General features: G+C 36.0%; 1 protein-coding gene across 1 annotated transcript; it reads left to right on the top strand.

Moving 5' to 3' along the window:
* The first annotated feature begins 1,564 nt into the window (after positions 1-1,564).
* calm1b (calmodulin 1b) lies at positions 1,565-13,126 on the top strand. Its single transcript, XM_048208522.1, has 6 exons — positions 1,565-1,714; positions 5,713-5,743; positions 5,834-5,977; positions 10,343-10,449; positions 10,571-10,706; positions 12,171-13,126. The coding sequence occupies exons 1-6, from the start codon at positions 1,712-1,714 to the stop codon at positions 12,197-12,199; spliced, it is 450 nt and encodes a 149-aa protein (XP_048064479.1). The 5' UTR covers positions 1,565-1,711; the 3' UTR covers positions 12,200-13,126.
* Positions 13,127-18,204: the final 5,078 nt, after the last annotated feature.

Raw genomic sequence — 18,204 nt, 5'->3', positions numbered from 1 at the left:
GTGACACTGAAGACTGGAGAAAATTCAGCTTTGATCACAGGAATAAACTGTGTAAACCCAGAGTTATAGGGACAAAATGTCCACAAAGATGGCAATATCTGAAATCCTTGTCCTTGTGGGGACATTTGTGGTCAAGGTTGTTTTAAATATAAGTGGAAACCGTGATACATTTTCTTCAGGATTCTTTGATAAATAGAAAGTTTAAAAAACTGATTTATTTGAAATATAAATATTTTAACTGTCATTTTTTTTTTTTTTTTTTATCAATTTATTGCGTCCTTGCTGCATAAAACATTTTATTTTACTAATCAATGATATATGACCAAGTAGGCCTAGGCTAATAAATGCAATTTTCAGTTCTGCTGAGGTATAAAATCTTTTAAAACTGAAATCCCTAGGTTTGTGCACTGCATTATAACATTAAATTACATTAAACTGTTGAGTGGAGGTCTACAGGTGATTCGCTCATGGGTTGTACACTAGCCAATAGAAAGTGCTGAACATATGTGGGTAAAACCTGATGAACTTCCTCTTTTTTCTTTTTTTTTTTATATAGAGAATGTTCTACAATGTGGTGCAATATAAGTAAACGTAGCCAAATACTAATATAATATCCTTAAATAATAATAAAAAAGTTTTTTGATGGGATTTCAGTAATATACCGTTGCCTGGTGCATTGCAGGTCTAGGGCGGCCAATAATGCCCCCCTTAACATTGTGTATAATATTGCAGGTCCGCGTCAACCAATCAGATGCTCTGTAACAAACCGACGCCGTAAATTCTCAAGCGGAGGGAAATCCACGCTGTCCTTCCGCCTGGAGAAACTAGTGCCACACATCAATGAGCCTGTCCTTCATCAAAGCAGCAAGATTAGTGGATTTATTTCATAATTTATTTCATAAACATAAATTAACTTTGATAAATAACCTAATAATTAGGTTACACAAACCTCTCCTGGATAATTAATTCATCTCTAACTATGTGCTGAACAAAATATGAAGTTTTAACATCCTTATGTAATACTATGCAGCATTATTTAGTTAAAATCCGTAATACATAATAATTTATACTCATATTAATCCATTATATGAGGGTAAAAACATCTTAAACCAGCCTATGATGGTAGTCTTGGCTGATTAAAGCACTTGAAATGCCCACAAAACCCTTTTAAAGCCAGCAAACCAGTGTTTTCAGTAGGTAAATGAGTCATATTTTCTCTTTTAGGTGACAAATGTATATGTATCAGGAGACTTACATGAATTATTAGTGTCTCAACCTCGACAATGGACAATTCATTCATCATAAATCACAAAATGAGCAAGTTCTTGTCAGTCAGTATGAATTCTTCAACAGTTGTTCACATTCTTTAAAACAGGGAGCGGGGCTTGTTAATAGTGTGCAAAGATGTATTGTTTAACACGGACTTGTACAAATCCATCATCCTAATGTTGAAATATTTCAGCAGGACAGAAAACTGTTTACTGCACTGGTGGCGCTTCGGTCTGCCTGCTCTCTAACGGCGCGCGTCATTGGTCGAGAGGAAAAGGCAGGGCCGCTCCGCGCGCACTGAGTCAGGAAGTGAGTGGCGGATGAATACATGTGCACTTCTCACCGAGTCCAGAGCCAGAGCCGCACCAGTGCACGCGCATCCCGGAGAGACCTGCGTTTAGTTTAGTCTGGAGATTATCATCACACTCTATTCCCTACAAACATGGTACGTACTCTTTTATGTCCTATACTATTTGATGCGGTACACGGCTAGACAGTAACTCTAACTGTCTGTCCGCACCAAATGAGCCTCGAAATAGGCTTTTAATTAAAGCGTTAGTTTGTATATGTAACTTTCCGAGATAATTTCCTATAACGACGAACATATCGCGCTTTATTTAATGAGCTGAAGTGTAGTTTAGTGGTGCAACAGTCTGAGTGAAGCCTGAATCTACAACTGCGCAATTCTTACATCCTTTATCTTACATACGGGTTACACACATCAAATGATGTGAAATGCATGCTATATATCATACATATTTGTATGATATCATTCAATAAGGTAATTTAGATAAACATGACTTCACATTGGAAACCTGTAGTTGGGATATTTTAATTAGACAGGCTGGTCAGTGTCAGTGTTTGTTTAGGGGGTCGAAGGTCAGTAGGTTGGGTTGATAAGGATGTTCATGCTGATATGCTTATGTTTATGTGAAATATGATGGATGGGACATGATGAAATGATTGTAGATGTGTCTCAGATGGGGATGTGGAGGATGTGGCTCCGCCACCGTCAATTGCATCATCTATCTGCCTGTATACCCACTCTAAAGACTGAATTACAACAGCTTGGTCAGTATTTCCCATCTAAAACCACTTTATAGACATTTAAAGGCCTCACTAATGACAGGCAGTTGTATTTTAACCAAACCACAATGTTGCGTGGACTAAAAGGGTGTAGGCTTATGGTTACTGGTGCTCAGTTTCCTGTATTTTCTCTGTAGTCACTGTAGCTTATGCAAATAAAAGGTGTGTCGTTGTGAAATGTCTGTCATCTAGCTTTTTGTGTTTGTTGAATCTGAGAGGTTTTGTTTGAGGTTTTTCTTGTGATGCAATTATGGTGCATCCTAGTAAACCAGAACCTGTTGGAGGTTTTTCTGCAGGAATTCACAAATTATCACAAATTGTTAGCTCAGGTATAAAAATAGTAATATATCAAAGTCTGGAAGTTTCTCATTCAATTCCTTCAAGATCCTAGATGTCATCTAAAGTATGCTTTTTGCAGTTATTTTATACTCTTTGTTCTCGTCAACAATTGTATCTGTCCATTTTATTACTTAACTTGAGAGCTTCAGGAAGTCTTCTAAGCTGTGAAAGATCAAACAGTCCAGTGTTTCTGGTTTATTGTAGCTGGTTTGATCTCTGTATTGGGTTTGTGTGTGTGTTCTGCTAAGGAGGAACAGCATCTGGTAGGAGACAGCTGTCCTGGGTGAAGTTATGATGTAATGTTCCCTGAAACTCGTGCTTTATGTGTTGGGACTCTTGAGGATTATGCTGTGTATTCTGACCTACATTCATTTGCCTTAACATTTTAATAAGCGATAGAACAGCGTTTTAGACAAACACATCTAAGCGCAGATGGGTGACAGTGGTGTCACGGCACAGTAAGTACAGGCGACGGGATTCATTCGTGCAGTTTCTGTACCCTGTGGAGTTGTAGAGATCTAGTTGTAGAGAGCCTTCAGGTTTGTGATAGAAAGTAGAGGAGAAACAGGTCAAATTTCACAGGGTTCGGTTTGCCACATTTGTGGTCACATTTTCTGTAAATACATTGCTATCAGGTGCTATAATTAGGAAACCCATAGTGTGATACTGATCTGATTGCAAAAATGTATTTTTCAAAAAGCCAACTTTACCTAATTCTTTTACTAAAATTACAGACAACAATTTTGATTGGAAAATATGAAAAATGTATGAAATACCAAATAAGTAATGGCTGATTAAATTTCCACTAATGTGTGTGCGTGTGCATGTGTGTGTTTTAGTTATTAACGTATATTAATATTTAATTTTAATATTGAAATAAAAAAAATCCATTATATGGATGCTTGTTTCCACCACGGAATAAATACAAATTTAAAAGATAATAACTGTGACACTTTATCTTTTTTCTTAGAATTGTTATATAAACTCAAAATTGTGTTCTAAAGACAGAATTGTGAGAAATAAACTCGAAATTGCAAGAAAAAAAGTCATAATTGCAATTACGAGTTTATATCCCACAATTCTGAGAAAAAAAAGTCATAATCGCGAGATGAAAATTTGCAGTTATTATCTACATTTTTATTTTTCTGCACAGAAACAAGCTTTCATATATAATGGATGTTTTATTTCAATATTAAAATTAAATATTAATATTTGCATTTAATGTATGTTAATAATTAATATACAGTATTGTTCTGAATATAAGATGTTTTTCAAGATGTAGACCAAATCTTGTTTTTAAATGCTTTTATTAGAAAATAATTTTCATAATGCATATTTTTCATATTTTAATTTTTGTATTGAAAGTATGGTAAATACTGGTAAAATGGTAGTTAAAACTGGTAAATAAAATCCATATCCCAAGCACACAATTATAATGGTCTCTTTATAATATACATAATATATTGGTATCAGCCGATATTTAAATATTATATAGGCTGATACCAATATGGTGTCCGATATATCGTGCAATTAGGCTATCCATCTCATAGTGAAAACCATGCAGCCTACCAAAATTTCATTAACAATAGTTAAAGTAAAATCTTATTTAAAATCTGGGTATTGTCTTACGTTTTAAAATCACGTATGGGGGAAGTTCGGTCCCGTCAGCGAGGCACGCAAACATGACATTCACGTGTGTTCTTAGACGGCAAGCTTTTCTTTGACTGTTAGGATTTTTAAGACCTTCTAACATTACACTCTGACGCACATTTCTTGGCAGACTCATTTTACGCTTATTTGGCGCCACCTATTGTTACGGATGTATTATTGACACGTAGGCTAAAAGTCTAGACCATGAATTTAAGACGAACCTATTTTTTCTGATGTATTTCTCTTATATTTGGAACAATACAGTAATTATTTTAATTTTACTATTTTAATTTCACAAATAATAACAAACCAAAAAAAACGAAACAGTCTGTCGATAAGTATTGAAAAGGGAACTGCCAGTTCTGTTAATCACACAGCTATGGCACAACGGTTGGTTGATTAAAATGGCCAAGCATTGGTGGAATATTGACATGGTCTAAGGCAAACAGTTCAGTAGTTTCAGCCAAAGATCATAATGACAACTACACTGGCAACTATTAGAAAAGTACCCTTAATTCCACTAGGAAAAACAGCATGCTGTTGTTTTGAGAATTTTCGAGTCCTAGAGCAACTGCTTAAATGTGCATGTTTGCGATATCTTTATCGGCCTACAACCACTACTTTCCATTTATTGCCCATTATAAAAGAGATGCTTTTTAGACAGCGGGACAGACAGTCTTCTGCGGCTCGCACTGGATGGCAGGGAGTCCCAGAGCAGCTGCGTCTCTTCCTCTGCTGCGGCGCCCCATCCCCCAAGAGGAGGGTGATGGAGGTTGCCTGGGTACTGGGCACATGGGGAATGAAATGAGCCATACATCTGTCAGCAGAAAGACCCAGTTATCCAACAAACCAGCACTCTTGTATCAATGTGCAGTCAGTGCATGTTATATGTCATATCGTGTGAGTATAGCTGCTTAATGCATCAAGGAAGTAGAATAATTAGTGTGATTGAAGGGATGGCTATGTGTTCCTCTTTCTTTGGTCCATTAGTCCTACTCCTCCCCTTCATAATGTGGGTTATTTGTTTTCCTAGCAGCTCTCATCCACTTTAGTAAGCTCTTGAGACTCATACAGCAGGCTTTTCCCTCCTCACTGATAACCAAAGGCCTGGATTGTTGGTCAGTGTCCTGTAATCTGATGCTACTGTATAAAGTGTTTCTGTTTTGATGTCATATGAAATCTAAAAATGCATTTACAACTTTTCCATGCTACAAGTGTCACATTATCAGTTCAGTTTTTGTACAAACAGTAGGACTCTTCTTGGTGTATAGAGATGTGTTACATGTTTTTTAATGCTTAAAAAAAGCAGAAATGTGCGTTTTCTGTGTCTACTTAGTAACCAGCATCTCTTTTCTCTTTCATTTGCAGGCTGACCAGTTAACAGAGGAGCAGATCGCAGGTGAGAGTTCATGCACGTAATAATCAGATCACTTTGATTTGTGCATTTTGAAGCGTACACTAAATACAACCACTGTTTTTTTTATCTCAGAGTTCAAGGAGGCTTTCTCCTTATTCGACAAGGATGGTGATGGCACCATCACGACCAAAGAGCTGGGCACAGTCATGCGGTCGCTGGGTCAGAACCCCACGGAGGCAGAGCTGCAGGACATGATCAATGAGGTGGACGCTGATGGTGAGTGGGATTTGAACGTAAACTATGAATCAATGTTGAATGCAATTAAATTAAATATCAAAAGAAAATGATGACATGATTTTTATTTTTTGTGTGAACTATCCCTCCCCACAAACTCAATAGTTGCGTCCCAAATGACGTACTATACACTACGCACTTATACACTATGTACTTGTACACTATGCACTCATCCATGTAGTGCATGAATTGTATAAGGTTATTTCGTCATTTAACATCAGAGTTTGATACCCCCTCCCCCTCCACTACGTAATTAAAGCTGCGACAGTTGAGTGCACGAAGTGTCCAACATTCCACATCATCCGGGTATTTAAAGTGCACTTTTTCTTTTTGGAATTTTCTGTGTGAACGCACTACTCGCAATGTTTATACATATATATAAAAACGTCATAGAATAGTGCATAAGTAAGCGAATTGGGACGCACCTAATGTTGTTGTTTTTGACTGCTCAGACAAACAGAGCATGTTTGTTCAGGAAATCAGCCTACATATGGCTTACTTATAATTGGGTCAATGACACAACACTCATTTTCTAATCTGGATCTCTTAATTTTTTTTATTTAAAGAGATTAGGCTACATTATAAAGATTACTTTATAAATACAATTTGAGAAGTGGCATTAAGTCAAATGTCAGGGTGATGCAATTGTCCTAATATCATAATGAAGAAAAAGTATAATTAGAACAGCTGAAGTGTAAAATTGTAACCTTAAAATAGTTAGGAAGGATATTTTATTATTTCTTAGAAAGGAAATATATCAACAAAACACCTTATTAATATAAAAAAAAACATTTGTCTGCCAAATTGAGGTCATTTGGTCTGACCAACCTGCAGAAGCATGTAGGAAAAACATTCTTAGTGAGGAAATCATAAAGATCTCTGCAGACCCACTGAAAAAAGTCGAGTGGTGACACAAACTCTACAAAAACTTATTTATGTATGAATGAAGTGTGAGAGAATTTTCACATTAAAACTAAAAATGTTTTTGAAAATAATAGAGAATTTGTTACACACATGACATTAAAATTTAGATTAGAGTCATTAGATTTAGAACAAGTTTTTCATGAATTTTAAACTAGATTTTTAAAGGAGACCTATTATGCCCCTTTTTACAAGATGTAAAGTCTCTGGGGTCCCTAGAATGTGTCTGTGAAGTTTCAGCTCAAAATACCCCACAAGTCATTTATTATCCCATGCCCACAATGCCTCTTTTTGGGTGGAAGCAAAAACACACTGTTTTCGTGTGTGTATCTTTAAATGCAAATGAGCTGCTCCTCCCCGCCCCCCTTTCCAGAAGAGGGCAGAGCCCTTACAGCTCATGCCTCAGATTCTCCGGCAACAACAAAACAGGAGACTGTGCAGCTTTTCCATCATTTTCTGTGTAAACATGCGGTAGATGGATTCGGGACCTTTCACAGACAACTGCGTTTTTAGAATGCCATTTCCTGCGCACAACGCTGTAAAGATGCGAGACACAAACGCACTGGTCAAACACGTCCGTCTAGCGCGTTCACAAAGAAATGCATTGAAAAATGGAATGGAAAAACACATTCTATGTTGATACAGCCAACAATAGAACATTTAAATTTTTATCACGTAGCCGAGACATGCTTGTGTTTCCACTAGCTGCACCAGGGAGGAGATAAACATGGTGAACTGTGTACGGCTCATTTAGGGGAGGAGCTAAGCCAATATGGCAGACTCTGTCCCCCAGTCGTGGGCGTGGGACAGAACGACTCATTTTTAGACACTGTTTATGATCTATAGATCTATAGAGAATATAAAAAAAGGAGTGGGTGGATTTTTACTATCATAGGGTGGTTGTGTACACACACTGCCGACACATTTGTTCAAACACCGTGTAAAAGTGAGTTTTGCATAATAGGTCCCCTTTAAATGATTTTTTTCTTTTCTTTATCATGGACATTCTTATTTGTCATTTACCCAGTTGTCTTTGCATATTAAACTGGCATAGCAATTTTGAAAAAATAACACGCCCTTATTCACCTTTAATTTGAAGGCACCGTTCAAAAGACTCTCATTGGAGTAAGTACAGCCTGTCTGTGAGACCATTTAATCTCATCCACTCATCATTGTGACTCACTCAGCGCTCTCTCAGAAAAGAGTGACACCAGAAAACTCTCCTATCAGCCTCCTGTCACGGACCTCTCAGACAGACAGACAGACGAGATGGTGTGGGAGGATCAGGAGGCCACAAGACTGCTGAAGCCAGTCAGATTTGCGAGCCGTTCTGCCGGTCTTCTTCGATCAGCGAATCGATAGGCCTGTGGGATGCAGCCTGCCTCTCTCCTGCCGTGACGTGATCTAGGTCAGACGGCAATAATGCGAGTACTGGAAAATAAAAGTAATTGCATAATCCACTCTTTGCGTTCGTCATCTCGTTCCCACACACTCATCGAACTCAGTTGCCGGGAAACCGGGGAAGAACTTATTTTGAGAATCGACACTGGAAGTGACCTGGAAATGGCTGATTTCAGCACAATTGTGTGTTGCTGAGTGGTCCTTCTAGTAATGAATTGCGTTCCCCTTAAGTACCTTCGAAAGAATGTGCTAATATGACTCAACATCCTGTGGTGATCAAAGGTCTTACATTTTTTTATCTGCCAAGCTATGAATGTGGCCCATTGTACACGTTTTATTGAATATGAGTTTTACCCTTGCTATATTACGCCACATACCATTAAATCTCCATCTGCTGCAACCCACAGGTTCATAGATTTCAAACCATAGTCAAAGTTCAATCTCTCTTTTAGGCTGGCTAATCCTAGACCAGTGGCTCCACACATCCAGTCAGTAATCCAGCCTGGTCTTTATTACCGCACTCTTGACCTATTTCAGACCTCGATGAATGTTAGACATCGTTTAACTCTTTTATGGTCAGCTGCAGCTAGTCCATGCCAGCTGTAGGGATCTGTCCATGTCTCTTATATCACAGTAACCCTCTCAGCTTTCATTATTCACCGCAGTCCCTCGAGGACTATCATCTCCTGCTAATCCAGAGTGAGTCACATGGTTTTTGATCTCTCTTAGCGAATCCCCACCTCCCAGTACACTCATCTCTTTGATGGCTCACTGGTAAACTGTGACCACGGCGTGCCCCGGACACGGCTGCGGTTTGTTTGCTTTCTGAGAGCTTCCCAAGGGAATGACCCTGACATGGGGTGGAGGTGTCATCACTCAAAACCTAAAGATCTTTAACTGCAGTTTCACTAGATGTTAACTGTTAACTTCAATATGAGAGCCTTTTTCTGCCTGAGAGACAAAAATAGAACGGGTAATTGTGAGATGAGTTTTAAAATAAGAAATAAAATTAAAATTGTAGTTGTAATTATGAGAAAAAGCCACATTGCATAAAGTCGTAATCATGAGAAATGGTCAAGTTCATTCAGAGTTGTATTTTCTTGCAAGTCACAGTTGTGAGATGTAAAGTCACAATTACTTTATTTTAAGGCCTATTCACACCAAGGACGATAACGATAAAGATATAGCACTAAAAGAATATAAAAGAATAGCAGAGTCGACACCACAACTCTATCTATAACGATACAGAGGAACGATATCATTGAAATCACTTTCAGAATTGTTTTTTCCACTTGATGAATGATAAAAGCATTTACATTCAATCAGAATCCATCCTACTTTAAGAGCTTGAGCATTTAAAGTGGCAGATGACAGAACTGCAGAGTGTGTTTCGAATAATCTAAGCAATATCGTCTGCTGGCGTGGACGCTAATGTAATCGTCAGAGCTTGACATTAACTTTAACTGTGGCTAGTGGTTTTCCAAAGTTACTAGCCACTCAGCATTTTCACTGGCCACAATTCAATACCATGAGGGGAAAAAAACTGCCATATAGATATTTTTAATATTATCTGATCATTTGGCAGCAGGTATATTAGGCTGCTGTCACTTTAAGACCTGAAGCACGGATCCATTATACTGTTACGCATGCGTTTTCTTTCTCAACTGTTTGTGTTCACTTAAAACATGACTGACTGTGTTTATATGAATATTCGGCAAGACCGGTAGTCCGGTTTTTACTGTTTAAGCGTGATGAGCAGCGAAAAAGAACTCAATTTAGTACTGAGAGGGTATGAGCCCCAAATCTGCGGGAGTAAAATCATGCGCAATATGCGCAGTCCCCATCGAAATTAAAGCCCCGTAACTAGCAATATTCTGGTTATCTTTATCTTTACAGTTATCATCCTTGGTGTGTACAGGCTTTTACTCAAAGGCGAAAATGGTTTATTATACCTCTAAGAGTATTTGAGGTGAACAATACTCAATACTTCTGTTTTCAATAAAATTTCACTTTCCTTTTTCTCAGGAAATGGAACCATAGATTTCCCAGAGTTCTTGACGATGATGGCCAGGAAAATGAAAGACACAGACAGCGAGGAAGAGATTCGCGAGGCGTTTCGGGTATTTGACAAGGTATGTTTGAGCTGTAACTATACTCTACTTGGCTTAAGTTTGTTTATTACAGCTAAAATTGAGTCAAACTTCAAAAGTTTTCCCAACTTTTCTGTGACTTATATTGTCTTTTTCCTTCTAGGACGGTAATGGCTACATCAGTGCCGCAGAGTTGCGTCATGTCATGACAAACCTCGGCGAGAAGCTGACAGATGAAGAGGTGGATGAGATGATCAGAGAAGCTGACATAGATGGTGATGGTCAGGTGAACTATGAAGGTATGTTGCTTCCTCTCAATGCTCACTGTATTTCCTACAACATATCTTTTTTAGTCTTATTGTTTGGCTATTATAAAAGGCTATTTTATAAAACAGATTGTTCAGATTCTTCTGATTGGTTGAGCCGTGTTCGAAGCCATTGTAAATTACTCTACAAACATACACCTGTGACCTCATTACCGCTCCGTGTCGTGTCTAACTACGCCCTTTACTTGTTCTAAATTCACAAAAGTCAAACCACAACTTCATGGGGCTTTTTGCTTTAATACTCCACTATCTATTCATCTGGTAACTCAACTGTAATGCACCTACAACTATATTACTATTTTATGTGTTTACTAAGTTTGGACATTATTTAAAAACATTTAAAAAAAAAACCCAAATCAAACAATTTTCATGACATTCTGTTCAAAAAGCCTTTTGAATCCGTTTCAAACTCATGATTTCAATGAATTGAACATTTCAGCGACCTTAAAGGTCAGTTCCACCCAAAAATGAAAATTATCCCATAATTTACTCACCCTTAAGCCATCCTAGGTGTATATGACTTTCTTCTTTCAGTCAAACGCAATCTGGGTTGTATCTGGCTCTTCCAAGCTTATATAATGGGAGAGAACAGTAACCGATTTCCTATTTTGAAGACCAAAAAGTGCGTCCATCCATCATAAAAGTAATCCATAAGGCTTCAGGGGGTTAATAAAGGCCTTCTGAAGGGAAGCGATGCATTTTTGTAAGAAAAATATCCATATTTATACATTTATGGCTTCTGGTAATGGCCGTACATGAATCAATTCTGATGGAAGAGAACATGCGGACGGACTTTACCGGAAGCTAGTGATTTTAGTCTATAAACTTAGAAATATGGATATTTTTCTTAAAAAAATGCATCGCTTCCCTTCAGAAGGCCTTTATTAACCCCCTGAAGCCTTATGGATTACTTTAATGATGGATGGATGCGCTTTTTGGGCTTTAAAATATCGGTTACTATTCACTACCATTATAAAGCTTGGAAGAGTCAGAATATATTTTAATATAACTCTGTGTTTGACTGAAAGATGAAAGTCATATACACCTAATTATGGGATAATTTTCATTTTTGTGTTAACTATCCCTTTAAATTCCTTTAGAATCTCATCTCTGGTGTTTACTTTTTTCAACTCCGTGTTGAAATGACCACAGTATCTTTATCTTCTAAGTTACCTGCGTCAAATTTCCCTTAACGCACCGTAATCGTACGAACACATGTGAAAGGGCCCTTTTTTGTTTTGCTGAAAGCGGAGCCTCTTGATTAGACGCATATGAAAGCTCTTCGGAAATGGGACGCTAATTACCGTGTGAATTCTGCCTTCACCTCTTGATTAAAAAATGAATAAACCATTGAACAATTTAGCAGCTGGCTGCACAGCGTGGCGTTCGGCCAGAAGCAACTGCCTAATTTCATTTTCTCTCCATCTCTCCTCTCAGAATTTGTACAGATGATGACCGCAAAGTGAAGCCGCCTCCTTCTGCCGTGCCCTCTTAGAAGAGAAAAAAAAATCAGTCAAATGTTTTACTTACCTCTTGAGAAAAAAAAATGTTTATTTATTCATAATGTTTCTGTTTAACAATAATTGAATGTTAAAATAAAGTATCCTTCTGTCCACACAGAAAATAATAATGGAAAAAAAGTCAAATATCTGCATGAAATGGTTAGTGATCCTGTCCCCAAAGATCAGTCTAGCATCAGTTATTCAAGAGAAAAATAACCTGTAATTACCTTCAAACTGAAGAAAAACAGCATTTGGTGAACTCCTTAAGTTCCATCTGCTCTTGATAATGTTTGGGCTGGCCATCCTCCTTTTGTTCTCTTGTTTTTTTTCTGTTCTTCATGCATGCAGCTTGAGCCCGGAGCTCATTCTCCAGCCAATCAGAGCGTGCTGAGTCCACTGAAGTGTTGTATTGTGGGGTTTTTATAATTTAAATAGAACCACGAGTAGAGAGAGAACTTGTAAACTCAAGTTTCGAGTGGAATGGGGCTTTAAGGTGTTGTGGGGGATAAAAAGCAAAAATCAAAAACAAGGGGAAAAAAATACAAAAACAACATTTCGAAAATGTTTGGCATGATTTTGTTTTGTTTTGGATTTTTTTTATTTTTTTGTCAATCATTTTATTTTTTTTCAATGACTTTCTTTTCCCGGACGGCCATCTCCTCTGTGGTGTCTCGCACCATGATGGAGATGATGGAGGGGTGTTGATGGTTGGAGGTCTGTGGCTGAGCCTTCACTTTTCTGTCCTCTGTTTCTTTACTCCTGAACGGTGAATTCTCCCATGCGCCGCTTCTGCTGCGGGAGTTTGCACTCCACTCTTCAGTTTGCATTCATTCCAAGTTGTACATGCTACTGTTTTAATATTTTCTTTGAATAAAGTGACCATGTACTTTACGACTCCCGCTCTGTTCCTTATGAAACCATCCTGTGTCGCATTAACCGAGGTTTTCTTCTCTGACATCCATCCCGTTTTAGCTCAAATAGATCGGTGACAGCACCAGACCACCTGTGTTCCAGCTAAATTACAGCTTCCTGTTGAGACGAAGCCATCAAACATTTAATAACCCGATCATCTGGCTTCTCTTCAAGTTTTCTCCTTTTCTCAAGTGTCACCTCAGTTTCCTCAACTTCACATTTGCATGCATATATAGACGCAATTCTCTTTAGAATTGACCTGCATAATGCAAAGCTGCTAATCTTAACTGCCGCCCACCCAAGAAGCAGGAGAAGAGTCTCACTCGCCAAACCCACACATTTTGACATCTGAGCTGCCCTGGGGTTAAATTAGGTGTATCAATATTTCACGTGAAAATGAGGCAGCATGTTGCCGTACCAGTAAGAAGAGAGCAGGATTTACCCCCCTCCCCCCTCCGCTCAACAACACAGACTAAAACCCTATCAAATTACACAAAACAATGCAGATGCCGTCTCCTGCATGTTCAGGCCATAACATATTATGTTATATTTTTTATATTAAGTTTAATTTCAATATATGGTATCTTAATTATATTAAATCTTAAACATTTTTTTTGTAATATACAGTATATTGTGTTATGAAACAAACATGACTTTTCACTGTATGACTTGAGTAGCTCAATTTGGGAACAGTCATTCTAAAATATTTGGGTTGATTTTATAGCGGAGTGCATCTGCATAGAAATAGATAATAATAAAAATAAATAACATTCTTTTAGGGCTGATCATTTAGGAAAATGTACAAAAAATTCAGGTGTTCATACCTTGGTAAATTTGTTACAACAACCAACTCAAACGTCTTGTCAGTATTAGTACTAGTATTAAATCTTAATTAAATCTTTTTACACTTGAGTTATCAAAGACCACATTTCTGCCATTTTTCAGCTATTCAAAATGATTATAAAATAGTAATAAATATTTTTATTAATATTATTTCATAAAAATATGAAGCAAAATAAGAAATATTCTGTAATAATGTTACTAATGTAAAATAAAAAATAGAATATTTAATAAAATAAAATAAAAATAAATTACAAATAAAATAAAAATAATTTTAATTTTATAGCATAACTGACAAATATAGACAAATATGTAAATATTAATTTCTTTTGCTATTATTTTGGTGTTTTTCTGGAAGAAATATACTGTAATAATGTTACTAATGTAAAATAAAAAATTAGAATCAATAAAATAAAAATAATTTTAATTTTATAGCACAACTGTCAAATATATACAAATATTTCAATCTTAATTTCTTGTGCTATTATTTTGGTGGTTTTCCGGCAGAAATATACTGTAATACTGTTATGTAAATAAAAAATAGAATATTTAATAAAATTTAAAAAAATAATAAAAAATTACAAATAAAATAATAATTTTAATTTTATAGCACAACTGTCAAATATATACAAACATTTTCATCTTAATTTCTTGTGCTATTATTTTGGTGGTTTTCTGGCAGAAATATACTGTAATAATGTTACTAATGTAAAATAAAAAATAGAATATTTAATAAAATAAAATAAAAATAATAAAAAATTACACACAAAATAAAAATAATTTCAATTTTATAGCACAACTGTCAAATATATACAAATATTTCAATCTTAATTTCTTGTGCTATTATATTGGTGGTTTTCCAGCAGGTAAATAAATGCGCTGTGAGTTTCACAAGTGAAGCGCACTTGTGTTCATTTAGGCTGTTTCAGCATCTCAGTCAGTCTAAATAAATGAACCACACTTCACACAACTTCACTCTGAAACCTGCAGCACATTTATTTATTTAATGAAATCGCAGCCTATGAAATATGACAATCGCACTGTTTGTGCAAGCCATATCGCAATATTGATTTTATGTTGAGATATTGTGCAGAACTTCATAGATGTGTAACACCTGAAAAGGTAACTTAAAATTATTGTCTGCTTTTAGTCCATTTGTGTTTGCTTTGAGGACTTCTCATAACTGTCCACAGAAATGTGTGGGAGTGCAAAGTGTGAGGATGTCATGTCAGAAATGTAAAAAAAAAAAAAAATTAATTGGTGGGCATAACTACGCTTTTAATTCAAAGTAGTGAGCACACGTTCAAAATTGAATTTATCTGCTCCCATTAAACTATAATACATTTCTTTTTTTTTTATTCATAACTAAAAAAAATTCTCATGAGGAACCACAAGTCTGTAGCAGATCACATCTCTGTTTCCTGCGGTGTTGTGTCCAGATCAGACAACACTTCGCAACACTTGTTTGTGCAATTTATGTGCAACATCACTTGATGAAAGACCACTTTAATCTTTACCAGCTGTTCCTGTGGTTATGACTTCCTCCTGTCTGATATCAGATCAGTATTTCTGATGGGTTTTTTTTTGTTTTGTTTTTTTAACTGGCCGTTTCTTCTGTATGACGCCAGTCTGCGTGTGAAAAAATATATCAATCAAGTCCTTTGAATTTGACATGGAATTCTCATATATGCATTAATATTCTGTGCTTGAGTATTTGGACACTTGAAGTGAATTATTCACCAATGGCAAAAAGGGCTTTCAATAAAACGTGTGGTAACACTTTATTTCGGAAAAAAAAATCCACTTAGACATTCTACTAACTATAAGTAACTTGTCACTAACTCTCATTATTAAGTAGTCTCTCTGCTTAATATCTGCTAACACTTGATTGTGATGCTCCACAACAGACATTCTACTGACTGACTACAAGTAACTTTGCAAGTATGTCAACTTATTCTACTAACCCGAACCATAACAGTCTACTACAACTATTTGACTTCTACTACTATTTGACATGTTGTTGCAAATTAATAAGAGTTAGTTGGTGCTACCTGACTAGAGAAAACTGAGAAAAAGGGATGTTGTCTTCCATTTTGCCAAATAGGTAGGACAACTTCAACACCCATAATGCACTGCCCCCCCCAAAGACCTTTTAATAGGTACTCTCTTTAGTGCCTGATTACAATTCCTACAAAATCATGTTATGATAAATACTGCTTCAACTACATTTTAATGACCATTTAAGTCTGTATTAGTTAGCTTATATTATGGAAGCCCATTTCTGCCACTAAATAAAAAAATATAATATATATATATATCAAAGTCACAATTCTGAGATATAAACTTTCAATTGTGTGATATAAAGTCACAATTCTGAGATATAAACTCGCAATTGTGTGATATATATATATATAAAGTCACAATTCTGAGATATAAACTTTCAATTGCATGATATAAAGTTTCACACAATTGTGAGTTTATATCTCAATTGAGGAAAAAGTCAGAATTGCTAGAAAAAAGTCAGAATTGTGACTTTATAACATGCAATTGTGAGTTTATAGCTCAGAATTATGACTTTATAACTCACAATTGTGAGAAAAAAGTCAGAATTGCGAGAAAAAAAGTCAGAAATGTGACTTTATAACTCGCAATAGTGAGAAAAAAAATAATTCTGAGATATAAACTTGCAATTGCGTGATATAGTCAGAATTGCAAGAAAAAAGTCAGAATTCTGACTTTATATCATGCAATTGCAAGTTTATATCTCGCAATTCTGACTTTATAACTCGCATATTAATTTATAACTTTATAAGTCGCAATTACCGTTTTTATTGGGCTTCCATATTATATACTAGCATAGCATACAGATAAGTGATTAGCCTGATAGCTTAGTTTATACACACATTTGCACTTACCAAATATTCTCAATCATTTTTAATGTAATTATGTGTTAAATTAAGTGTTAAATGTCCAAATATTTAAGTTATAAATAAAACAAAATTAATGATGTTCAATTATTCACTTAATAGACTATTATTTTTTATTAGGCTATTTATTAACATTTAATCAAGTGTAAGAAATTACGTTAAATTGGTTTTATACGCACTAATGTGTTTTTGTACTCATTATATAGTAAGCTATGCATATTTTAAATTATTATCATTCGTATATACTTAGGATAAATATTAACTGAAAGTTTGGGGAGACCCGATTTCGCGGGAGGACCTGATTTGTCATGACACCGAGACTTCAAGTTCGTTTGCCGCTGTTGGTAAAGAAGAATAACAAAATGCTATAAATAGTAAAATAATTTGCGCTAAAAACAAGTGTTTATGATTACGATAATAAATTAAAATAATATGACATCAAGTAACCGTTTGCAATGTCAAGCAGCATAATGAACAGTTTTTGTACAGCTAAAATAACTGGAAGCCTCAACAAAATAACGCGATGGACACGCCGCTCTTACATTAAGAACAAGGTGAATTGAATAGACTTGACCAGAGTCAAATACTGGCAAGCATGAGAAGGAAATACTTCTTAGCAAACTTTTAGTCTCAATGGTATCGATTTATATTGTTCCCAGGTGCAAGAATTCAGAGTAAATGTTTAGTGGGAGCGAGCCTTTAAGAAGCCGTTGCATTTTTACCAAAATACTGTTTAAAGAGTAGACAAAGTATGATACAATTATCAGTGACAAACTTAATCTTATAATATCTGTTTTGTTCTTTATCTCTGGATGGGGATACAAAAATGCAGAAGTATAATCTGTAGTTTTCACAAAAGCCCTGAAACTGTCAAAAGTCCGCCAGATTTTTTGCTGACAAATAAATGGGAATGGGAACAGCAACATTGTTCATTTACATAAACTACTTACATTGTAACAATACAAAGCAGGTTGAAAATCAGCAAACTTGCACTGTAAGTCGCACTTAATTTCATTCCAATAGATCCAAACATCAAACTAAGAGTTGTCTTTAAACACACTATCTTAATTTTTCTTATGCATTATTGAATCTGTTTATGGCTCTGAGCAGGAAGCTGTAGAAACTGTCAGGCAAGAGAGAAACCCACAGACACACTGAGACACTAACATCAGCATAAGGATTACAAAGCCTGAAGACAGTTTGTTACATAACACTGCTGTATGTGTTTCTGTGTGTGTGTGTGTGTGAGACCATGTCTGTGTGTGTATTGACGTACAGTATGGCAGAGTG

The sequence above is a fragment of the Megalobrama amblycephala genome, linkage group LG11, assembly GCF_018812025.1.
Source record: "Megalobrama amblycephala isolate DHTTF-2021 linkage group LG11, ASM1881202v1, whole genome shotgun sequence".
Lineage (NCBI taxonomy): Eukaryota > Metazoa > Chordata > Actinopteri > Cypriniformes > Xenocyprididae > Megalobrama > Megalobrama amblycephala.
The sequence above is the reverse complement of the archived record's forward strand: the minus strand, read 5'-3'. Positions and strand labels throughout refer to the sequence as shown.

Excerpts from the sequence above, each read along its gene's own strand:
- calm1b (XM_048208522.1), top strand. Across the intron at positions 5,744-5,833 it reads AACAGAGGAGCAGATCGCAG|AGTTCAAGGAGGCTTTCTCC; the intron begins GTGAGAGTTCAT and ends TTTTTATCTCAG. Across the intron at positions 10,450-10,570 it reads CGTTTCGGGTATTTGACAAG|GACGGTAATGGCTACATCAG; the intron begins GTATGTTTGAGC and ends TTTTCCTTCTAG.